Source organism: Copadichromis virginalis, linkage group LG18 (genome assembly GCF_057382275.1).
Source record: "Copadichromis virginalis isolate Kocher_CV1m ecotype Utaka linkage group LG18, C_Virginalis_male_GT1.1, whole genome shotgun sequence".
In the NCBI taxonomy this organism is placed as follows: Eukaryota; Metazoa; Chordata; class Actinopteri; order Cichliformes; family Cichlidae; genus Copadichromis; species Copadichromis virginalis.
Window position 1 is genome coordinate 10,544,082 of NC_140635.1, and position 25,160 is coordinate 10,569,241.

A 25,160-nucleotide genomic window follows, 5' to 3' on the forward strand; every position below is an offset into this window, starting at 1 on the left:
ACTGGAACACGTTATCTTAAAGAACGCATGCTTTTTTATAAATAATAACAGAGTGAAGACTCTGTTTTAGCACAGAAAAAAATTCCCAGGACAATCATACATCGAGATAATACAAAGGTTTCGACAGAAAAGGGGAGCGGGAGAGTTTTAATGAAGGACACGCCTCTCTGAAGCGCTCCCTTAAACCACAGCATGTTACAACCCGCGAGGCGAGATGTTATAGTTTGAGCTCACAGGAGCACTGTCAGGGCTGGTGAGCAGCGGATATTTGAACGATATAGATATCACAAAGAGAAAATAAATCGTGAAAAGGTGAGTGGATTATAAACAAAAACACTTAGCACCTGTTTTTTTGGACCACCCAATTTTTTTGACAAGTGAATTTATTTCAAAGCTAAAAAAATCTTAAAATAATTTTTCTGAAGTCAGTTATTGATACAAAATAACATGTTTTTTAAAACCCATCACATTATCGGAATGCTTAGATGCACATTTATTGGCTTTTTCGCAGTTCTTTACTTTTCAGACTTCCTAAAGTGGATGATAATTTTTCATCTCGTTTATTTCGTTCTCAAATAAATGCCTGAAAATAAATTACTTCTTCTCATCATGTCATGGTATGATGACCAACTTCTGAACCCATAAACTTCCATCACTCACGTTTATGTATTTATTTATTTGTGGTCAGTGGGCACAGATACACAAAGGCTTTTACTACGGTGTGCAAAACTGACTCAGAAGCCAACTGCTTGTACTGCACTTCCAGTGAGAGACTGTAGTGACACAAGTAAGGAAAAAAACTTCAACATGAACCAAAGACTGTTGAAATAATGCTCTTCGATGCAGTATTTGCTGTTAATATCAATGTTTGGTGCTTTTTAATATGCTGTTTATGAGATTATGCTGAATCATTTTCTAGAGCCTTGGATGTAAATAATTTAAAGGCTGCAGTACAGTAGTAAGGTGTGAGCCAACAATTGTTTTTATTTTTGAGTTATTTCTGTACAAAAAGATGTAGAAAAAGATGACTGAAGAAGAAATACTTCCCATGAATCATGACAATCCTTCAACATCCTACGCCTATTGCAACCTAACTAAGGGAGGATTCAGGGTCACCTGATCCAGCTCTAAGAATCTGGTTAGATCTAAGATTTTTAGGGCCAAGTACATCACCTCAGTTTTATCTGAATTTAGAAGCAAAAAATTAGAGGTCATCCAGGTCTTTATATCTTTAAGACATTCCCGCAGTTTAACTAATTGGTGTGTATCATCTGGCTTCATGGAAAGAGAAAGTTAGGTGTCATCTGCATTGCAGTGAAACTGTATGCGATTCTTTCTGATGATACCGGATAAAGGACGCGTGTATAATGTAAACAGAATTGGTCCTAGCACTGAACCCTGCGGAACTCCATAATTAACCTTAGTGTGTGAAGAGAACTCTTTATTTACAAGAACAATTTGGAGTCTATTAGATAAATATGATTCAAACCACTGCAGCACAGTACTTTAATATATATACAGCATGCTCTTATCACTGTAATAAAGTATTATGGTCTACAGCAGGGGTGCCCAATCCCGGTCCTCGAGAGCTACCGTCCTGCAGCTTTTAGATGCATCCTTGTTCCCACACACCTGAATCAAATGAATGGCTTGTTATCAGGCCTTTGCCAAACATGATGGCATGCTGAAGAGATCAAACCATTTGATTCAGCTGTGTTGGAGTAGGGATGCATCTAAAAGCTGCAGGATAGTAGCTCTCGAGGACCGGGATTGGGCACCCCTGGTCTACAGTATCGAACGCTGCACTGAGGTCTAGCAGAACAGGCACAGAGATGAGTGAAACTCTTCAAAGAAACCATTCCTCTGCAGATGATCTGTCAGCTGTTCAACAGCTACTCTTTCAAAACATTTTTAGATCAAAGGAAGGCCTAAGACAGCTAGAGATGGCTTTTTAAGTAATGGTTTAATTAGTGACAGCTTGAAGGCCTGTGGTACCAATTATTAGAGATAGGTTGATCATATTTAAGATTGCAGCATTAATTACTGAGGCAGCACAGTGGAAGGGTGGTTAGCACTGTTGCTGCATAGCAGGAAGGTCCTGAGTTCAATTCCACCATCAGGCTGTGTTTTTTCTGTGTGGAGTTTGCATGTTCTCCCCGTGTTTGCATGGGTTCCCTCCAGGTACTCCCGCTTCCTCCCACTGTCCAAAGACATGCAGTTTGTGGGGATAGGTTAATTGATTAGTCTACATTGCCCATAGGTGTGAGTGCAAATGGTTGTCTGTCTCTCTGTGTTAGCCCTGCGAAGGACCCTCGGGAACAAATTAATTTCGTAAGTCGGGGTTCAACTGTAATTATTCCTGCGTCTTTCAGGATCTTACAAGACGACGCATTGACTATTAAATTTGTCGTCGCGATTTTGATAGTCGACGTGATCGTGACTAGTCGACTAATCGTGGCAGCCCTACTGGGAACACAGGGAACTTGGAGCGTGGAGAAAACACAGCGTGATGGGACTGGTTTCCCCAAATCTCTGACCACAACGCTACTGAATTTTTTTGATCTCTGCTTAAAAGTTGTGTCTATACCAAAAAATCCACCAATTTAAATTAACTCTACTATTTATGCCAAGAAGAATGATCAGATAGCTATCCACAATTATACTAGAAGCTTGTTAATGGCTAGCAAAAGCCTTGGTTGAGGTGAAACTTGCTAAGGGATATTTAAACAAATATTAGTGGAGGTGTACATATATATTTGAATCTGCATATACTTCTGACTCTATGTGGATTAGAGAAAACCCAAGCTTTATAAGTGCATGTAGGGAATATGTCTGTTAAGTATGTATGTTGAAGCTCTTTCTTGACTAGTAATTCATGTTTCAATTGGAGAGTCAAAGAAAACCAATGGGTTTTTCTTTCAGGTTCAAAAGTTCACCTAGCATGAACAACATAAGTGTCTCATTCCTGACTGGCCCAAAGACTACTCCTGACCCTGATGAGGAAAATGCTGTGAAAAATGGCTATTCCGCAGCCATTGGTGCCCTCATCTTCAGCTTGGTCTTCCTCCTGGGTGTCCCTGGAAATCTCTTCATTGTCTGGAGCATCCTGGCCCGCTGCCGACAACGCTCAGTCACCACCCTCCTCATCCTCAACTTGGCATGTGCTGATGGGTTCCTCATGGCTCTCACCATCTTTTTCATCATCTACCTGGTCATGCAGTCGTGGGTCTTTGGTAACACCATGTGCAAAATTGTGTTCTACCTGTGCAACTCCAACATGTATGCATCAGTCTTTCTGATAACCCTGATGAGCATGAACAGGCTGTTGGCCGTGGTCTTTCCACACACACTGTATCACCTGATCACCAGGAAGGTTGTGAAGAGGGTGATCCTAGGCACATGGGTGCTAGTGATGGCCATTTCCATTCCTTCGTTGGTGTTTCGAGATGTGAAAGAAGAAACTGATGATATGAATCAAACAACATATGTGTGTGCACCCAATCACACACTGCGTAGACATGTAAGTACACTTGTGTTGGTTATTTGTCTGCCACTGATCTGATTAGATTCATAACCATATTTGTTTCCATTATCAAAATGCCTTCTAAAAACCTTCTGCATGTGAGAGCCAGTGAAATAGTGAATGAGGTATTGAACATGATCACGCTTTGAGCAAAAGGGCCAGAATTCTTCATTCATGACTTAATTAATAAAAGAAAAAACGGTTCTTTAAAAGACTGGTTAAATGTTGTTGGGGAAAAAATGCCTTACATTCTCAGATTAAAGGAGGCTATTTTGGCTGTTTGTTTATTTCTCCTGAAATGTAGTATATCTCTGTTTAAACTGTAACTATTGATAAAAACTACCGTGTCAAAAAATACTCTTATAATACTCGACATTTTATTAGATATGATTTCATGAACAATTAGACAGCTAAAACATTTGCCTATTTTAACGGGAACACACTATCTGAAACTGAGAGGAAAGAAATATTGCAGATGTGTTTGTTACTGTGTTTAAGGCCTTGGAAGCTGCAGCTTAACTAGTGTTCAAAATGTAGTTAAAATAATTCAAATTACACCAGACTGCACGTTTTTTAAGCCCTTGAGCCCACAACGTAAATACTGATGTGGCACTGCACAAAAGTCTGAAAATCATTTTGCATTGATCCTTCATAAATGTAGTAATGCTCTTCTGTAAAACATTCCTTCTTTACAAGTAAAAGTCCTCCTTAAGTAAGGTGGCAAATTAGAATCAAAATATTCTAAAACTACATAAAGTAAAATGATTTATTTTGCAGAATGCCCCTTTTCAGATCAAAGACCATAACAACATTACTTGATTTTAGGTCTTCAGATGTTTCATTTTGTCCTCTCATTTGACAAAAAACCCCCAGAGAAGTTGATCAGTTTAAACAGTTTCATAATTTTGGCTCTATTTCTTAGTTTTTCATTTAATATCTAAGGAAACAGCTTTTCTTTATATCCTCTCATGTGCAGGTGAGGTTTGAGTACGCCTTTCAGACAGTGGCAGGATTCATTATTCCTTATGCAATCATTATAACCAGCTACGTTCTCATCCTGAAACGCCTGAGGGAGACCAGGTTTCAACGAAATGTCCGCAGCGAGAAACTTATCCTGGCTATCGTCATAATGTTTGGCCTGTTCTGGTTGCCGTACCACGTCATCAACCTGATACAGGTGTGCAAGGGCATCTTCTCTACCAATAACCCAATAACCACATCAAATCTGTTTGTAAATCGATTATCTGAGGATTCGATTGAATACTGAGTGGGTTGGTGTTTTTTTTTCCACCCAAGGTGGCAGCTGCGTGGTACCCAAAAGACTCAGCAACAAGAAAACGGTGAGTAACTGAAGATTTTCAGAAACATGGTGCTAAAGTTAGTGAAGTACAATATTGTCATTTTATGCATTATGTCCAGTAATAACAATACTCTGTAATTCAAAGCTGATATATGTAGTCTGTCTCTGTGCATGCAGTGACACACACCTAGATTTAATTTTTACCATCCAGTAAACTGAATATACTATAATTGTAAAGAGTTTGAATGTGCCACCATCTTCAGTATATAATATTATCAAAATATTCCAAAATCTGGAGAAATCTCAATATCCGGGCTTCATGTGACACTGCACTAAAAGCAGGCAGGATTCTGTTGTGGAAAATCACTGCAGGGGTTCAGGACCACTTCCAGAAATCTCTCTGTGAATACCATGTTCACCTTACCATCCAAAAGGTTGAAGCTCTAACAAACAAGAGACAGAGTATCGTATCGTCACTGATTTCTAGACTCGATTCGATTCCAATTCACAAGGTCCCGATTCAATTCGATCCATGATTCGATTCAATTCAATTCAATTTTGACCCAGACAGTCAGAGATATTATAATTCTGATCATTTATCAATACTGGCACTTGTGAGACTTCATCAGAGATGTAAGCAACACAGAAGATGCCTTTGTGTCAAAGTAACTGAGGGTAAAACACAGAAAAAGATTAAGGAGAGTTTCCTGGCCTGGCTTTTTATAGCAGATAACCTAAAATATATATATACAGTGGGGCAAAAAAGTATTTAGTCAGCCACCGATTGTGCAAGTTCCCCCACCTAAAATGATGACAGAGGTCAGTAATTTGCACCAGAGGTACACTTCAACTGTGAGAGACAGAATGTGAAAAAAAAATCCATGAATCCACATGGTAGGATTTGTAAAGAATTTATCCGTAAATCAGGGTGGAAAATAAGTATTTGGTCAATAACAAAAATACAACTCAATACTTTGTAACATAACCTTTGTTGGCAATAACAGAGGTCAAACGTTTACTATAGGTCTTTACCAGGTTTGCACACACAGTAGCTGGTATTTTGGCCCATTCCTCCATGCAGATCTTCTCGAGAGCAGTGATGTTTTGGGGCTGTCGCCGAGCAACACGGACTTTCAACTCCCGCCACAGATTTTCTATGGGGTTGAGGTCTGGAGACTGGCTAGGCCACTCCAGGACTTTCAAATGCTTCTTACGGAGCCACTCCTTTGTTGCCCGGGCGGTGTGTTTTGGATCATTGTCATGTTGGAAGACCCAGCCTCGTTTCATCTTCAAAGTTCTCACTGATGGAAGGAGGTTTTGGCTCAAAATCTCACGATACATGGCCCCATTCATTCTGTCCTTAACACAGATCAGTCGTCCTGTCCCCTTGGCAGAAAAACAGCCCCATAGCATGATGTTTCCACCCCCATGCTTCACAGTAGGTATGGTGTTCTTGGGATGCAACTCAGTATTCTTCGTCCTCCAAACACGACGAGTTGAGTTTATACCAAAAAGTTCTACTTTGGTTTCATCTGACCACATGACATTCTCCCAATCCTCTGCTGTATCATCCATGTGCTCTCTGGCAAACTTCAGACGGGCCTGGACCTGCACTGGCTTCAGCAGCGGTACACGTCTGGCACTGCGGGATTTGATTCCCTGCCGTTGTAGTGTGTCACTGATGGTGACCTTTGTTACTTTGGTCCCAGCTCTCTGCAGGTCATTCACCAGGTCCCCCCGTGTGGTTCTGGGATCTTTGCTCACCGTTCTCATGATCATTTTGACCCCACGGGATGAGATCTTGCGTGGAGCCCCAGATCGAGGGAGATTATCAGTGGTCTTGTATGTCTTCCATTTTCTGATGATTGCTCCCACAGTTGATTTTTTCACACCAAGCTGCTTGCCTATTGTAGATTCACTCTTCCCAGTCTGGTGCAGGTCTACAATACTTTTCCTGGTGTCCTTCGAAAGCTCTTTGGTCTTGGCCATGGCGGAGTTTGGAGTCTGACTGTTTGAGGCTGTGGACAGGTGTCTTTTATACAGATGATGAGTTCAAACAGGTGCCATTCATACAGGTAACGAGTGGGGGACAGAAAAGCTTCTTACAGACGACGTTACAGGTCTGTGAGAGCCAGAGATTTTCCTTGTTTGAGGTGACCAAATACTTATTTTCCACCCTAATTTACGAATAAATTCTTTACAAATCCTACCATGTGAATTCATGGATTTTTTTTTCACATTCTGTCTCTCACAGTTGAAGTGTACCTCTGGTGCAAATTACTGACCTCTGTCATCATTTTAAGTGGGGGAACTTGCACAATCGGTGGCTGACTAAATACTTTTTTGCCCCACTGTATATATGCAGTAGATCAAAAATGGAAGAAAAGCACAAATCAGTATATGAACATTACTGATGCTGCTGAAGTGAAGCTGTGCATTCAGAGGGTTTATTAGAGACACTTAAAAAAACAAAAACAAACAGCGGCCGACAGTGCTGTTAACAATGGTAGACTGGTGTGTAATGGGAAACTGTTCTTGAAGTACACTGAGAGAGAGCAAGAGAGAGAGAGCTGTGCAGGAATTGTGATTTTATTGTGGTGGGAGCAAAAAAGCAAAAGTCAGAGCGAATTAATGGCGATGTTTATGAAATGTGAAGCATAGTTTTGATCTTCTTTTGCTGCCAGTCAATTTAGTTTGGAGAGTGACAAAACCTGCAGCTTCAGAAGGTGTGAGCTCTCAGCTTTCAGCCCCAGTGGGTGAGAAAGCCGACATCTCACAGATTCTGAAGCATCGGCTCTGCGCATTGTGTTTACATCTTTGTGTGGAATCCATTTACCTGCTCTCACTTGCTTTTTTAGCTGTTTGGTGGTTGTTGAAATAGTTTTGTGAGTTTTAACCTGAGATTCTGGCATTTCTGGCAAAATACATGTATATTTAAAAGTTGATTCAGGATTTAATGAATCAATATCACTTTATTCAAGCTAAAATTTTAATTTTCTGATTGTAGCAGTCCCCCGGACCAAGGAAGAAATAGAGAGAGCCTCGACGGGTGCAGTAATTTTTACTTTGAGATTCATTCAGAATCTAACAGTGCGCCAGGTGCACCAATGCACCGTGAAAACTAAACAGAAACACAAAATACATTTTCTTAGACGCTTATTACAAATATGAACTCAAATAAAGCAGAAAATACAACAAAATATCAATTAAGCAAAGAAATACAACTTAAAACATGTACCTCGCTTCGCATTCCAAGGGCTGCAAATTGTTCGTTTCGCTAGAGTCCGGTATCACGCTGCTTCACGCTTCATTGAGAGCTGCCTACTGGGAAATGTGCGCCACAAAACCGGTCTGAGCTGGAAGTGCAGCTTGCCGCTAACTAAACAACAGAGCCCTCTACTGGACACTACGCGTAGCTGTTCAGGCTTAGATCAATAAACAAAACTGGACCTTTACACTCCCACCAAATCATGTATAATAAACAACATTCTTTACATGATTTCCAGCTGTAACATATGGACATTACTACAAGAACGAACACAATTTCAAATACATCATCAATAAACTTTCGCAAATACGCCTAATGTGACAGTATTGATTGAAACATCAATTAGTTATTTTCTAATAGAACTACAAGCTTTTGAACAGGTCGCTCAACTACGTGAGGTTTGTGTGCTGTTCCCTGCTTCTTTATTAAGCCTCGATCGCCAACTTGAAGCTTGACTCTGCGGACCAAACCGTCATCTTCTTCTGGTGCTTCAACCACTCGAGCCAGTTGCCACTGATTTCTGGGAAGCATGTCTTCTTTGATAATGACTATGTCATTGACTTTAAGATTTCGACGTGGTAGGTGCCATTTCTGTCTCATAGATATGTTCAGAAGGTACTCTCTTTTCCATCTACTCCAAAACTGCTCAGTGAGATACTGGACTCTGCGCCAACGTTTCCTTGCATATAAGTCCTCTTTCACAAACTTTCCTGGTGGAGGCAGTGCAACCTTTGATTTCATCAATATGAGGTGATTTGGAGTTAGAGGTTCAGGAGATTTAGGATCATTGATTCCATCGACGCTCAGTGGTCGACCATTAACTATAAACATCGCCTCATAGAATAGAGTTCTTAGAGAGCTGTCATCCAGCCTGCCTTGGCATTGAGCAATGGTGGCATTGAGAACATTGCGGATGGTTCGAATCTGTCGTTCCCACACACCTCCGGCATGGCTAGCAGATGGGGCATTGAAGACGAACTCACACTGTTTATTGGCAAGGAATGCTTCTAAGGCATCCATGTCACATTGTTTAAGAGACTCTCTTAGCTCATTTTTGGCTCCAATAAAGTTTGTACCCTGGTCACTGTACAACTTACAAACAGCTCCTCTTAAGCTGATGAAACATCTCAGAGCGTTGATGAAAGAGTCAGTAGAAAGATCCTCAAGCATCTCAATGTGGACTGCACGTGAGGAAAGACATGTAAAGAGGAGTCCGTATCTTTTATGCTCTTTGCGACCTTGTTTTGTGACAAATGGTCCGAAACAGTCCATTCCACAATACATGAAAGGATCTGAGATTTCAACTCGTTCCTTTGGAAGTTCAGACATGCGTTGTTCTTCTGGTGAACGTCTTAGTTTTCGACATTGAACACATTTGCTTATTAGTTTTGCAACTTCCTTGCTCCCACCAATCACCCAAAACCCATTCGATCTGATTTCCATGAGAGTTTGGCTTCTACCTTGATGACAAATCTGTGCATGAAAATGAGCAATGATCAACTTTGTAATGTGATGGTCTTTTGGGAGGATGATGGGGTGCTTAAGTCCCTGACAGAGTGTTGACTTCTTCAGTCTTCCTCCAACACGGAGAAGTCCTTGATCTAGCACTGGATCTACTCTAAAGAGGGGACTTGAACTCGGAAGGTTATCTCCCACCTTCAACACTTCCATCTCTTGAGAAAAGGCCTGCTGCTGAAGGAGCTTTATTATTGTGTCAGCAGCTGTTCTCCGTTCATCTACTGTTACAAAGTTTCCATACTGGGCGGGCTTTGCTGGATCTCAATCCTTTTATCCTTGCAACCACTTTAAGGAGCATTGACCAGCTTGAAAACCTTGACAAACGGCTGAGGATATTGTCTTGTTCACTTGTTTGAGTTGTGAGAGCTTTGACTGCTTTGACTTCTGGATCCCCTACTAACAACACAGCTGAGGGGCTGGGTGCATATGAAATGTCATGTTCCCACAGAAACTTTGGACCAGACAACCAACATGTTGACATGATTTCTGATGCACTGAGCCCTCTAGAGGCGTAATCTGCAGGATTCTGAGCTGTGTCAATGTAGTGCCACTGTCTGGGATCTGTAGTTTGCCTAATTAACTGAACACGGTTGGCAACGAAGACGTGGAACCGTCGTGCCTCATTGTTAATATAGGCTAAGACTACTTGGGAGTCAGTCCAAAAGAACTCTTCATTAACCCTTTAGAGCCGATCGGAGCGGGAACGCTCTGTTATGCGTAACTATTTTTAAATCCCAGTAGCACTGCAACCACGTAAGCTAGCGCAAAAATTTTTTTTGCATATGAAACCGGAGGAGTTGTACTTACATCTGATGCCATCAGCTTGTCCTAGGTCGCGGTTTCCTTCCACATAAAGCTTTGCAAAAACTGCATAAAAAGCGCTTGCAGGAACAAAAACATAATATTCCAGAAACACGCTTTACCGATCTGATCAGCTGTTCAAAACACTTCCTACGTTGGAATAGACGTCAGCGCGAACTTTTGCATTTCCGCCATTACCTGCCCGAAACCGGAAGTGACGTCATTTTCGCGGAAATGTAGTCTTTTTTGCGATCAGGGCCTCAGGGCCTATACTGCTCTTTTTAAAAGTTATCTTTGACTTTATGACTTTCTGTGTCGTTTCTGGGATGCTTAGGACTCATATTGCACTGCTGGAAATAGTTTATTTTGATGCATATGCTGCTTTTTTGCAAATTTGCAGTATAATATTTATTTTCGTTTTTCCTGCAGTGTATAAAAATTGGTGTATTTCAAAAATAAAACTATGAAGACACTCAAAATAAATTTCCTGTGGTAGGAAACTATTTTGTGCAACTTTTTTGTATTTACAGTTTTGAGGGATAAGCCTCTTAAATTTCTCTAACTACAAATATATGTTAAAAAATCAAAAACGATTTTCAATTTTTTTGTAGTTTATTGCACTTTTTTGCAATTTATGTAATTACTATGCACTTAATGAATACATATTATTAAAATCTGGGCTATAATGGTTGTATTGATGTATAGCAACTTGAAATGCTCCCAAAAATGGCTCCACAGCATGTAAAAATATAATATAAGCTCTGGCGGACTTGGTTCTATGGTAGGTCTTAAAGGGTTAATGCACATCTGAAGCTCTGCTTTTAGCATGCTGCTCATTCTAGCTGATGTGACTGCGGCTGAGAGTTCTAATCGCGGGATACTTGTGACCTTGGTAGGTGCGACTCTTGCCTTAGCCATAACAAGACTACAGTGGACCTTCTCGTTGCTGAGGTACCTAATATAGGAGCATGCACCATATCCTAAATCACTAGCATCACAAAAGTGGTGCAGTTCCACCTTTACAATGTCTGTTAGTTCTGGTGGGTGGTAACATCTAGGCACTGCAACCGATTTTAGTCTTTCCAACCCATCTTTCCAGTCCTCCCACCGTGAGCGTAAGTTGTCAGGAAGGGGGTCATCCCATTCAATGCCTCTGCGACACAGTTCCTGTAGGATACCTTTGCCTCTTAAGGTGAAGGGAGCTACGAACCCTAGTGGGTCGTACAGGGATGAGATCACTGACAGTATGCTCCGGCGAGTAGGAGGTTGGTCCTTAGTGTTTATTTTGAAACTGAAAGTGTCATTTTTGATTGACCACTGGATGCCGAGCACATGGCCTTCAGCTGTTGTGTCAGGTTTGAGATCGAGCGGTTCTGTGGTGTCTGCTCTGTCTGAGGGTTCCAGCTGGGAAAGCGCATCACTTTGGTTTGAGTTGAACTTGTGCAGATGTAGACCGCCAAGTCTACAAAGTGCTTGTGTTTCGGTGATGAGTTCTTGTGCCTCTTTAACTGATGGGACACTAGTTAGACCATCGTCTACATAAAAGTTCTGTTCAACAAACTCTGAGGCCTTAGGATAGTCTGCTCTGTACTGTTGTGCCAAATATTTCAGGCCGAAATTAGCACATCCAGGGGATGAACTGGCACCGAATAGATGTACAGCCATTCTGTATTCTCTGGGTTCTTTGTCTAATTGTCCATCCTGCCACCACAGAAATCTCAGATAGTTGCGCATGTCTGGACAAACAGAGAACTGGTGGAACATTCTCTCGATATCACAGATTATGGCTACATTTTCCTTTCTGAAACGACAGAGTACCCCCACCAATGAGTTGATCATATCTGGACCTGTGAGAAGAGTGTCGTTTAATGAGACACCGAGAAATTTTGCTGAACAGTCAAAGACAACTCTTAGCTTGGCTGGTTTTTTCGGGTGATATACCCCATGGTGTGGGATGTACCATGCAGTCTTGCCTTCAGACAAAGGAGGTGCTAATTCTGCATCACCACTGCTGATAATGTCTCTCATAAAGGAACAGTAATGTTCATGATACTGTTTATCAGCCTTTAGCCTTTTCTTCAGGTGTTGCAGTCGGACTGTGGCTAACTTCTTATTGTTGGGAAGCGCTGGTGGATCATTGCCCTTGAAGGGAAGCGGCATCTCATAGTGCCCATCTGATCTTTGTTTTATTGTATCACTGAGGATTTGTATGAAGCGAACATCATCCTGTGATACATACTTATCCTCATAGTTTCTCTCATTAAAGTCAGTCTCTAGGACTTTGAGTACTTCTGTGGCTGATGGTATGGGCATTTCTTTGACTGTGATCCTGTGCACATAACTCTGGTTACCTTCTCTGTCTAGGTGAGGATTACCAGAACCAATAATACTCCATCCTAGTAGGGTTCTTTGTGCGAAAGGTTCGTTTATTTTGCCTGTGACGATCTCTAGGGGGGCTAGTGCTGATGGGCAGTCATAACCAATCAATAGACCTACTTCACAGTTCTGCAATGGCTGTAACTTGTTAGCTAAGCCTTCAAGGTGTGGCCACTGAAGTGCAGTTTCCTTGGTAGGGATATGAGACTTGTCAACTGGGATAAAGTCACGAGAGTAGACGTGTTCTATTCGGACACGAGTCTCAGAATCAAACCAACGCACCTGTAAGTTGTTGGCAAGTTTACTTGCAACGACTGTGTCGACGGAAGTCATGGTGCTAAGCTTTAACTGCACTGGTTGGGCGTCTACATTTAGTTCTGAGGCCAAATCCTCTAAAATAAAGGATGAGTCACTCTGGGTGTCAAGCAGGGCATATGTAAGTATTTCTTTCTCAGGCTCAGATGCAACTGACACAAATACTGGTACTATGCTGGATGTGGAAGATAGTTTCCTTGTTAGTACATGAGTCATAACATTATGCACTTCCTTGTTTGCACCTTCATCTGGGGATTTAGAATCCTCAGTTTTCTTTTCTTTAGGTTCATTCACTCTTTCTGTGTGTAGACAGGTGGGGTGACGCCGACCACACTTACTACAGGAGTGACGTCCTCTGCATTCTTTGGTTACATGACCCCTCCTCAAACACCCAAAGCAGAGACGATTTTCTTGAATGAAAACTTTCTTGTCATCACTAGTTTTCGCTGCAAAAGCAGGACACTTAGCTATGCCGTGCGATTCTTCTTTGCAAAACAAACATGGGGGTTTAGGTCTAGAAGTAGATACTGGGATTGGTGGAGACTTTGGTTGGATGGTAGTACTGAGTGCCTTCGCTCTTTTAATGCTGCTCTTCTGATGCCCTTTCGTTTATTAGGAATGGTGAGGCAACAGGATTGCAAACTACTTTAGCTTCATTTTGTATGAACTTTGTAAAGCGAGCGAAGTTGGGGTAGTCTTGGCTTTTGTCTAGCTCCTCCACCACAATGCGGCTCCATCTCTGCACTATCCACTCAGGCAGTTTTCTTAGAAGCTTGTGATTTTCCTCACAATCATTAAGGATCTCTAGGCCTTTGACTTGAGGGATAGCCTCTGCACAGCTTTGGAGAAAATCTGCCAACTCCCTCAGTGCTTTAGGATCATTGGCAGCTATTTTAGGCCATTTTGTGAGTTTAGCCCTAAAGGCTCTTTGGATAACAAATGGGCTGCCATACCTTTCCTCTAAAACGCTCCAAATGCCTGCGTATGCCTGCTCACTGTTGCGGAAGAAATATCCCTCTACTGCCTTTCGTGCTTCACCTGCAAGATAGCTCTTTAGATACAACATTTTCTCACACACAGGTAAAGGTTTGTCACCAATTAGTGCCATAAAGGATACCTTCCAATCCATAAACTTTAGGGGGTCTCCACTAAAGATGGTGGGCTCAGGTACAGGAAGCCTGTTTAGGGTAAGAGAGCTGGCGAGGGCTTGAACTAAGCTAAGTTCTTCACGTTCTGGAGTAGTATTGTGAGGTCTAAATGTTGGTGCTTGTGGATTTAAAGAGAGCCGTGGTGCACTGTTGGGGAGATTTGCGGAATTTTCTAAGTTGTAGCAGGACACTTGATCATGGCTTTCAATGTCATTTTGAGCGCTAAGGGCTCTTACTCGTGCAGCTGCTACTTTCACTTCGCTGTCTGCCTTTAACTGTTGAAGTTTAGTCTTTTCCTCCTCCAACTTTGCCTTTGTTTCCACTTCCTTTATTTTCCACTCATTTTCCATTTGGCTGATCTTGGTTTCCTGTGCCAATATTTCTTGTGTGGCCTTTGCTTGTTCCACTTTGGCTGCAAGTTCAGCTTCTGCTTCCACCTCACGACTGCCAGTAGAATCTGCCTTTGAGCGTGCAACTGAACCCTCTGGGAACGACGTTTCAGTTTTTGTATCACCAAACACAGAACTATAGTCCCTTTTGTTTAACATCACTCGTACTCTTTCCTTTTCAAGGCGATCGTTAAAGAGCTGATCGATATTTTCCTGTCGTTTAGCAACAACTTCACAAATGTCAGTTGTAAGCACTGCACAAACATCCATTCGCTTAACAATGTCGGGCGTCATGGATTGGCTGCGGCGAATGGGTTCATAATGCTGTTGTACTACAGCGTGCTTGTCTCTTATGTCATGACTGGCATTGTTTAGCTCTTCAGGTGAGCAGAAAGTTTTCAGCTTTGTTCTGATTTCTTTAGCTGCCTTCTTCCAAGTGTCATAAGCTTTGTTAAATGCCTTCTCATTTTTCTTTGCCTCATATTCCTGCATTTCTTTACCCTTTTCAGTTAAATGCCTTTCACGATTGCTGGATCTTACTCCTTGTTGCTCTGAGTCGTCGGCTTCTTCAGCAGCGTTCAACATTTTGTTACTGTAATGTGTATGTTGCTCTATGCGATAACGTCTGGACTTAAACTTACGTGAGTGTTACTTTTGGAAACAATGCTCACATCAGACGTTTACATCACATAAATAAACAGATTAGCACCCACATATTAGACAAAATGTAACTGTAAATACCGCTGATATACGTTACTTTCAAGAAGAATAAACCCATACAATTTAAAGATTGTAATTACTCAGTGCAATGCAGTATACCTTTAAGGCTGTAACCACAAAAATATTTAAGGCAAGTAATTCTGAATTAGAGTGCAGAGTCCTGTTATCAGCAAAGTCCTTAATGGGCATAATACCTGCACCTTTGTAAAGTGACCATCAGAGTTCAAAGGGGAGGTAGGCAACGAAGCAAAGATGATCTTGACTGGTGTAGAAATCTCTCACAGCTGACACACGGACCCAGCTCGTGGCACGGGCTGCACTCATCTGGCATGGGAGCTAGCAAGTAGCCTTCACTCAGCGATCGAGTTTTCACTGTAACAGTCCCCCGGACCAAGGAAGAAATAGAGAGAGCCTCGACGGGTGCAGTAATTTTTACTTTGAGATTCATTCAGAATCTAACAGTGCTGAGGTGCACCAATGCACCGTGAAAACTAAACAGAAACACAAAATACATTTTCTTAGACGCTTATTACAAATATGAACTCAAATAAAGCAGAAAATACAACAAAATATCAATTAAGCAAAGAAATACAACTTAAAACATGTACCTCGCTCCGCATTCCAAGGGCTGCAAATTGTTCGTTTCGCTAGAGTCCGGTATCACGCTGCTTCACGCTTCATTGAGAGCTGCCTACTGGGAAATGTGCGCCACAAAACCGGTCTGAGCTGGAAGTGCGGCTTGCCGCTAACTAAACAACAGAGCCCTCTACTGGACACTACGCGTAGCTGTTCAGGCTTAGATCAATAAACAAAACTGGACCTTTACACTGATTTTAATCGGAAATTCAATTATCGAAACCCACCCCTAGTTGAGACTCCTCCTCTGGACATGTGCAGAGGAGGAGTAGTAGGTAAACTGGATTACAGATATGCAATAAGGAGCTGCCAGGAAGGAGAAAAAGACCGCAGAGAAAATTCAGAATGAGAATACTTTAATTATCCCTGGGGATTATGCGGTTGCAGAACCCTGAAGGGAGAAGCCAAAAGAATAATAATAAAAAGACTCAGAAAGCATCTTTTTATGGAAGGTCTCCATATGTCTTGATACTGCAGGTGATGATTAAGGGGTCCTTGAGTCACTCTGTACAAAAACAATCACCATCAATGTGAAAAATCCAACTTTAACTTTCTTCCCTGCAGATTGCAGGATTTTGCCGACTTAACCCGAGTGGTGACCTCAGCTTTGTCCTTCATCAGCAGCTGTGCTAACCCGGTCCTCTACACCTTTGCCGGTAAATCCTATATCAAGAATAATGGCTTTGCCTTTATGGCTAAGCTGTTTGAGGGAACATCATCGGAAACAGGACCCAAAACCACCCGGTTCACAGCAACAGACGATCTGGGAAAGAATAACGTTGATTCTGAAAATCATACACTGGCTTCTACTCAATAAAATCGATGTTGAATTAACTTAATGCACTTAACAGACTGTATATAAATGAGAACATTTAAAATTGTGTAAATCTTTAAACGGAATATGTAGCTTGAGCATTTGAGGCTACAGACGATAAGCACCAGCACAGTATATTTAGAATCTGATAACAGAGTTTAAGTGAAAGTCAGAGGCACAGGCACAGCTGGGCTACTTTTGCCTGCATGCACCTGAATATCTGTAAAGTGTATAGGACTGTACATACTTTTTTTGTGTGTCACATTATGTGTATGTGAGAATGCTACCTAACATAGAAAGCAGACTCAGCTGAGTGTTTTCATGCTTAGTGTGTTCATTTATAGTCAGGTGAATGAATGAAGATGGGACGGTTGGGGAAGTTTGCGAAGTTTGGCCTTACACAGAGACACAGATTGAATGGTTTATATGACACTGTGTGGGATGTGTTCATGTGATGTGTGTGTGTGTGTGTGTTTTAAATGCAACGGTTAAGAATTGTAAATGGCTGTACCCAAAAGGCAGACTCACAAAATAAAGCTCAGTAGGTTGATTTATAATGATATAACTATATAAAATGAGCTGACAAAGAGTGATGTAGCCTAGGTGGGCCTAGGACGTAGTCTAAGAGGGTCATGAGAGAGAAAACAAGTGTAAGTGATGACTTGCAGGGAGGAGAAAAAAGTTCAGCTCAGAGGAGACATTGTGAAGTATTCCTCAAGGCAGGCCTAATCAAAATTAGGTTTTTGGGGCCTTCTATTACTGTCAGTAATACTGCTTAGTGATCATTCACACACCTACTATTATCCTATTTCATTTTCTAATGTTCCATTATAAATATGCTTGTGAAACTAGATGTGAGAACTTTTTGTTGTTGTTAGATTGAGCTTTAGCACTGTAGATTACAAAAAATCAAAAAAACAATTTGCACACTTGCAGAAACATAATTCAAATAATATTTAGCAAAGTCAGCATCTCCCCCTAATGGCCACACAGAGAAGCAATATACAAAACCTCAAAGAGCTGCACAGTTGCAGCAGTGTTGTTTGCATCATCTTATTGCCAGCCTGGAAAGTTTAACCCATCTATGACTTTAATCTGAATTGGTAGTAAGTTCAGCTGCAAGTGTGCCTGGGATTGATTTACACTTGATATTCAGTGTGATATAATATTGTAATGATTGTTAAAGGCTATTCTACTGTGACAGGTTGACTACCTGTGTGCACTGTTGTTGTTTCTTTAAGAGACATGTTTGGTTGCGCAGCAGGAAATGTCAGTGAGTGTGTGCAGGAAGAGAAAGGGAGTTCTTGTTGTTCGGAGCTGGAGAGGAGTTATACCGGAGGTCTGTCTTAGGGGTTAACAGCCCGTGTTTCTCTACCTACACAATAAACCGTGGTGAGATCAAAACGTCTGGTTCTTGAGAGCATGTGTGAACATTATAATATTAACTAGGATACTGAATGTCATAGGCCAACTAAAATTAACAAAATAGAACAACAAAATTGTATTTACTATAAATACATCAGCTGCCTTATTATTTTTGGTTTAAAAAAAACTGTAACAGCTTTCTGCAACAATTTGAAGTGCAACAACACAGCACTACAAAAATTAGACTAATGATTAAAAGCAATTCAATGAACCTATGTACTTAAAACATGGAGCTTGCCTGCTCAAGCACTTGCCTTGCTTGTCCAGAGGGAAATGCCTCTGTGGGATCCACAGGCTGACTTTGGGCTTTTGCTAAATGTTGCGTACTAGACTTACTCACCACTCAATGCATTTTACACGTTTAAATAGACAATTCGCTGAAAAATTTGAATCATATGTATTTCTGTTATTTCATTTTATTCTTATTTTAAAATATCTGTGATTTATGCCATCTGTTAATATAATGATGTTTGCCTGATGGTGCTCAATGTGCAAATTTTACATTGATTTGTTTATTAAATGGGGGAGGAGGGAGGGAGGGTAAGGCAGAGGACAGGGGAGATGCTGACAATAAACGCACACCAGGTGCTTAGGGGGAAAGGTATATTGCAGTGGAATCAAAGTTATTGATTACTCTTTCATATGGTTGTTTGTTTGTTTGTTTTTTTGTAATTCATCTAATTCATCAGATTAAAGATAAATCCCAGCCAAAAGTGAAAAAGAGAACACTTCCAGCAGGCTCCTGGTACATATTTTCGAGATTGAAGAAAAAAAGTCTTTAAAAATTCACAAGATTTTATGTAAATGTAAAGTGACATTCCTTTAAGTTTTGATTTACTGTAATGTAAAAGTACAGAAAGTTTCTGTGTTTTAATTATTTAAAAAATCGATATTTTTATACGGCTGTTGGAATATTATTAAATTTGTTTTAACACATTTCTTTGTTTTTTTTGTCTTGTTTCATTTTGTTTTATATTGTGAAGAGTAGCATCTTCGTCAGTGACAGAGCCTTGTATGAACAAGTAGGTTTTGCTGTTGTGTGTGTGATCTCTAAATGCGTGTTTGCGCTTGTGTGCCCAGCATACATGACACAGGAAAGTCTTTTGAATCATCTAACCCCCCGGGTGCTTTTCATTGCACAACACTTAGCTTAGAGTTAAAAGTGCCTACGGACACAGAAAAATGCATTCTGGTACATCACATTGGGACATCCGTTTTTAAAGAATGGATATAAAAATAACAGTTCATATTCTGTTTTAGCACATATACACAGATACAGAAAAATTCTATACGACACTCATACATGGTCATGAATACAAAGCTTTAGAAAGAAAACGGAAAAGCGGGACTTTTAAGGAAGAGCATGCCTCTCGGCATCCCTCCCCTCACTGACAGCATGTTATAGCCTGCGAGGCAGGAAAGGGTTCAGTTTGGTTTTTATGGTCTGAGCTCACAAGAACACCTTCAGACTTCGGGAACACATCACAGAGAGATAACAAACCATAAAAAGGTGAGTAATATCATGAATGAACATTTAGCATATTTTCTTTTGGACCTCCTTTTGATATTTTTGATAATTTCTAAGTTTAAATTAATACATACCAAATGGTTTACAAACCTGCATGTTATGGAGCCCTTCCATATAAAGTTATTGGCATTCTTTGCAGTTCTTTTATGATTCCCAGTTTTTAACCAACATTTTTGAGAGGTTTTCTACCCAAAGAAATGCTTGAAATTGAATGAGATAAAGACAATCACACCACTTATTTTTTCTTTGCGATCAGTGTACAGACGCTTTTTACTACAGTGTCCAAAAGTGACTCAGACAATGTCTGTGACTTCTGCACTTCAGTTTTCTATGTGAAAAAATGAGGTGAGAAAAAGAAAAAAAATCAAGTTGAATCAAAGACTATGTTGAAACACTGTTCTTTGACGCAGTGCTGCCAATGTGCAACGTGTTTTAGCACGCTGCCTCTGAGGGCTGAATCGTTGGCTAGATACTTGGATACAAATATTTTAGAGGCTGTGTCAGGGTAGCACACGTCCCTCTTTAAAAAAGTATTAGTCATTTTTTTAAATCTTCCGTATCTGGTTATTATGGGGGTTTTTATTGAATGAACCAAATTGTCAAAGAACTCTGTGTTCAGTAATTTCTGTCACTTTTTGCCTCTTACATACCTTTCTATCTTTTCAGGTAATTCCTTTTTTTAATGCAGAGGGTTGATTCAATGGAAATACCACTTTTAATTATAACTTATGTGTCAGTGTGGAGCTCTCGATCATATACCCATTCAAACCACTTGTTCATATTTTTCACCTCATGTTTCATTTTACCGATTACCGAAATTACACATTAGCAGACCTCACAACTAGAAAAAATACAGTCACATAATTATGAGATGTTGTTTTTATATATAACTATATTATAAATTATGTTTTATAATATCTAAGTATATCACTGGTTGGAGATACAATACGCATGTGCATTTGTTTGATAAAAATTTTAGAGTTTCAATATTCATCTACCAGACATATTAAAGTAAACAACTATATCTAATTTGCTTAACACAGAGACAAAAGAGGTTGTGGTTTTAGGAAGTGTCTGAAATCCAACTGTACAGAGCTGATGGTAAATGTCAAAAAACACACTTTACCAAAGTCAAACTTTGTTGTTTTCATTTTTGTATAAATTTGCTCAGATCAATTAAGTAAGATACAATTTAAGCTTTAGCGGTGCAGGTGAGAACGTGTTTTGGATGGTCTCCCATGATAATTTCTGGATTAATGTGCATTAATCCAGAAATTACTTGTTACTGTCTTGACAAGTAATTTCTGTTCCATGTGGAGAGCCAGAAAAAGTACTTCTAAGGTGCTTATCTTAACACTTTCACGCATAGTGGTCACTAGAGTGGACAGCTATTCGAATGCTGTTTTCTTGCATTTGTGCCAGTGTTGATGCGATATTTGCACATAAATTACTACATTGGACACTGATGTGTCACTCCATACCCTGCCACCCACCGGTCGTTCAATGTTACTATAGATGTATGACGCGTTTCATTGTAATTATTGTTATTTAACCCTGTCATGCATGACTTATGACAACCTTAATATGGATTTTTTTTCTTGAATATTTATTAAGTATATAATATTTAAGTATTTATACATTTTTTTCATGCCTACAGATGAATAAAAATACTTTCAAAAATCCACACTGAAGTTGTCATAAGTCATGCATGAAAGGGTAAAAAATATAAATGAATGAAAGAATAAATAAATAATACTGATATTATTGATATTATTGATACTGATATTATATTATAATCTGGTAACCGGACAGTTCCATGCTGAAAACTGTAAACATGAAGTTAGCATTTATCAAAGTGCTACTTTAGTGTTTTGGACGTCATTAGTTTTGTTTACTAAACTGTTGACTGAGTTTGTGTTTGAGGTTCTAATGTTTTTTCCCACCTTCAGGGTCAAAAATTCTTCTACAATGAGTAACACGAGTCTCCCACCTCTGACAAATCCAATTCCCACTGAACCAGCAGAAGAGAGCGCTGTGAGCAATAACTATTTTACAGCCATTGGTGCCCTCATCCTCAGCTTGGTCTTCCTCCTGGGTGTCCCTGGAAATCTCTTCATTGTCTGGAGCATCCTGGCCCGCTGCCGACAACGCTCAGTCACCACCCTCCTCATCCTCAACTTGGCATGTGCTGATGGGTTCCTCATGGCTCTCACCATCTTTTTCATCATCTACCTGGTCATGCAGTCGTGGGTCTTTGGTAACACCATGTGCAAAATTGTGTTCTACCTGTGCAACTCCAACATGTATGCGTCAATCTTTCTGATAACCCTGATGAGCGTGCACAGGCTGTTGGCCGTGGTCTTTCCACACACACTGTATCGCCTGATCACCAGGAAGGTTGTGAGGAGGGTGATCCTAGGCACCTGGATGTTCGTGATGGTCATTTCCATTCCCTCGTTGGTGTTTCGAGCTGCTACTGCTCAAAACAAAACGAAAGTTGTGTGTGCACCCAATCACACACTGTCTGAACATGTAAGTACACTTGTGTTGGCTATTTTTCTGCCACTGATCTGATTAGTTTGATTACTATATTTATTGTCATGCATAAAATGCCTTCAAAAATCATCTGTACATTTGAGAGCGCGAGAAATAGTGGGTAAGCAACTGAAAATGATAACATATATTGAGTAAAAGGTCCATAACAACTAACTGAAATTGAGGCTTTTTTGGTTTGTTTTGAAATAAAGATGCATTAATAGCTTAAACATCTGCACAAGCTGATATCAGCTTTCTTAATTCATATCAGTTTATTTCATGATAGAGTGCTGAATCGGTGAAGAAAGAAAGAGAGAGAGAGAGAAAAGCTTTGTTACTGTGTTTAAGGCCTTGGAAGCTGCAGCTTAACTAGTGTTCAAAATGTAGTTAAAATAACTAAGATTACACCAGACTGCATGTTTTTTAAGCTCTTCAGCCCACACCGTAAATACTGATGCATGAGCAGTGGCACTGCACAAAAGTCTGAAAATCATTTTGCATTGATCCTTCATAAATGTAGTAATGCTCTTCTGTAAAACATTCCTTCTTTACAAGTAAAAGTCCTCCAAAGACCACATTGATATGACTTAGGTATTTAATCTCTAAGGAAATGGCTTTATATCCTCTCATGCAGGTGAGGCTTCAGTACACCACTGAGACAGTGGCAGGATTCATTATTCCTTATGCAATCATCATAACCAGCTACGTTCTCATCCTGAAACGCCTGAGGGAGACCAGGTTTCAACGAAATGTCCGCAGCGAGAAACTTATCCTGGCTATCGTCATAATGTTTGGCCTGTTCTGGTTGCCGTACCACGTCATCAACATGATACAGGTGTGCAAGGGCATCTTCTCTACCAATAACCCAATAACCACATCAAATCTGTTTGTAAATCGATTATCTGAGGATTCGATTGAATACTGAGTGGGTTTTTATTTTTCACCCAAGGTGGCAGCTGCGTGGTACCCAAAAGACTCAGCAACAAGAAGACGGTGAGTAACTGAAGATTTTCATAAACATGGTGCTAAAGTTAGTGAAGTACTATATTGTCATTTTATGCATTATGTCCAGTAATAACAATACTCTGTAATTCAAAGCTGATATATGTAGTCTGTCTCTGTGCATGCAGTGACATACACCTAGATTTAATTTTTACCATCCAGTAAACTGAATATACTATAATTGTAAAGAGTTTGAATGTGCCACCATCTTCAGTATATAATATTATCAAAATATTCCAAAATCCGGAGAAATCTCAATATTCGGGCTTCATGTGACACTGCACTAACAGCAGTCAGGATTCTGTTGTGGAAAATCACTGCAGGGGTTTAGGACCACTTACAGAAATCTCTCTGTGAATACCATGTTCACCTTACCATCCAAAATTGCAGGTTTAAGGTCTGACAAATGAGAAGTCATATGTGACTAGGATGTACAAAATTAGAAATGAATACATCAAAGAGTCAGCTCAGGTTAAGCCGGCAGAGGTAATATTAGAGAGGCAATGTTGAGATGGCATGCAGAGGAGGAAAGCATCTTTTCAGAGAAAGTCTTAATAGGGTCTTGATACTGCAGGTGATAATTAAGGGGTACTGAGTCAGTCTGACGAGGCTATAATGGCACTCTGTATAAAAACAATCACCATCAATGTGAAATATCCAACTTTAACTTTCCTGCAGATTGTATGGTATGGCTGAGTCAACCCGAGCGGTGACCTCAACTTTGGCCTTCATCAGCAGCTGTGCTAACCCGGTCCTCTACACCTTTGCTGGGAAATCCTATATCAAGAATAATGGCTTTGCCTTTATGGCTAAGCTGTTTGAGGGAACATCATTGGAGCAAACAGGAACCAAAAGCACCCAGTTCACAGCAAAAGACGATCTGGGAAAGAATAACGTTGATTCTGAAAATCATACACTGGCTTCTCCTCTACAAAATCGATGTTGAATGAACTTAATGCACTTAACAGACTGTATCTAAATGAGAACACTTAAAATTGTGTAAATCTTTGAACGGAACATGTAGACATGTAGCTTGAGCATTTGAGGCTACAGACGATAAGCACCAGCACAGTATATTTAGAATCTGATAACAGAGTTTAAGTGGAAGTAAGAGGCACAGGCACAGCCGGGCTACTTTTGCTTGCATGCACCTGAATATCTGTAAAGTGTATAGGACTGTACATATTTTTTTGGAATAATCAAATAAAATTGTGATAATATTATGTGTATGTGAGAATGCTACCTAACATAGAAATCAGACTAAGGTGAGTGATTTCATGCTCAGTCTGTTAATTTATAGTCAGGTGAACGAATGAAGATGGGATGCTTGGAAGTAGAGCTGGGCGATAGAACGATAACGATATGTATCGCGATATAACTTTTACTCGATAGAGAAATTAAGCTATCGCGATAGACCTCGCCGCTCTTGTCCTCTTAAAGAAAAAAAAAAAAAAAAAAAAGGTCAGCCAATCCAAATTAAGTAGCGCAGAGCCGAACCAATCACAGCCGCAGCGTCACGTCGCGTGACTTGTTACGTACAGCACAAGTGCCAAGCCGCACGTGTGTTTGTTTGGGAAGCAGCCAGCGGGTAATAGAGCCAGCGCGTAATGGAGGAAATGAGTGTGCCGACTAGAAAAATCAACCGAGCGTGACCGAAGAGAAAACAGATGATGGTTCCAATGCCGGAGAGATTGTCGAACGGAAGAGCCATAGAAGTTCCGTAGTGTGAAGGTATTTCGGCTATTTCAAGTCTGACAAAAAACAGAGTAGCGTGCACTGTAAATTGTGCCGAAAGCAAGTCTGGAAATACAATAAACTGGTGCATGCGTCACACTGTGCGCCACGTTATTGTTTCGGTGAAA

At 40.4% G+C, this 25,160-nt stretch overlaps 2 protein-coding genes across 3 annotated transcripts; both read left to right on the forward strand.

Moving 5' to 3' along the window:
• Positions 1 to 147: 147 nt before the first annotated feature.
• LOC146687316 (leukotriene B4 receptor 1-like) lies at positions 148 to 19,169 on the forward strand. 2 transcript variants are annotated; one of them, XM_085438076.1, is made up of 6 exons: positions 148 to 312; positions 689 to 787; positions 2,923 to 3,520; positions 4,500 to 4,700; positions 4,820 to 4,863; positions 16,559 to 19,169. In XM_085438076.1, exons 3-6 carry the CDS (start codon positions 2,942 to 2,944, stop codon positions 16,809 to 16,811), a joined length of 1,077 nt encoding a protein of 358 aa, XP_085294202.1. In that variant the 5' UTR covers positions 148 to 312; positions 689 to 787; positions 2,923 to 2,941; the 3' UTR covers positions 16,812 to 19,169. The 2 variants fall into 2 exon arrangements, with proteins under 2 accessions (XP_085294202.1, XP_085294201.1); XM_085438075.1 differs by lacking the exon at positions 689 to 787.
• A 278-nt stretch (positions 19,170 to 19,447) lies between these two features.
• On the forward strand, positions 19,448 to 24,529 carry LOC146687317 (leukotriene B4 receptor 1-like). The gene is made up of 5 exons (XM_085438074.1): positions 19,448 to 19,743; positions 21,711 to 22,293; positions 22,931 to 23,131; positions 23,246 to 23,289; positions 23,977 to 24,529. Exons 2-5 carry the CDS (start codon positions 21,730 to 21,732, stop codon positions 24,242 to 24,244), a joined length of 1,077 nt encoding a protein of 358 aa, XP_085294200.1. The 5' UTR covers positions 19,448 to 19,743; positions 21,711 to 21,729; the 3' UTR covers positions 24,245 to 24,529.
• Positions 24,530 to 25,160: the final 631 nt, after the last annotated feature.

What these genes read in the sequence shown, in the direction of transcription:
- LOC146687316 (XM_085438076.1), top strand. Translation starts at nt 2,942, where the DNA reads ATGAACAACATAAGTGTCTCATTCCTGACTGGCCCAAAGACTACTCCT. An exon ending in ATCACACACTGCGTAGACAT is followed by an intron (nt 3,521 to 4,499) that starts GTAAGTACACTT and finishes TCTCATGTGCAG; the next exon opens with GTGAGGTTTGAGTACGCCTT. An exon ending in GACTCAGCAACAAGAAAACG is followed by an intron (nt 4,864 to 16,558) that starts GTGAGTAACTGA and finishes TCTTCCCTGCAG; the next exon opens with ATTGCAGGATTTTGCCGACT.
- LOC146687317 (XM_085438074.1), top strand. Translation starts at nt 21,730, where the DNA reads ATGAGTAACACGAGTCTCCCACCTCTGACAAATCCAATTCCCACTGAA. An exon ending in ATCACACACTGTCTGAACAT is followed by an intron (nt 22,294 to 22,930) that starts GTAAGTACACTT and finishes CCTCTCATGCAG; the next exon opens with GTGAGGCTTCAGTACACCAC. An exon ending in ACGTCATCAACATGATACAG is followed by an intron (nt 23,132 to 23,245) that starts GTGTGCAAGGGC and finishes TTTTCACCCAAG; the next exon opens with GTGGCAGCTGCGTGGTACCC.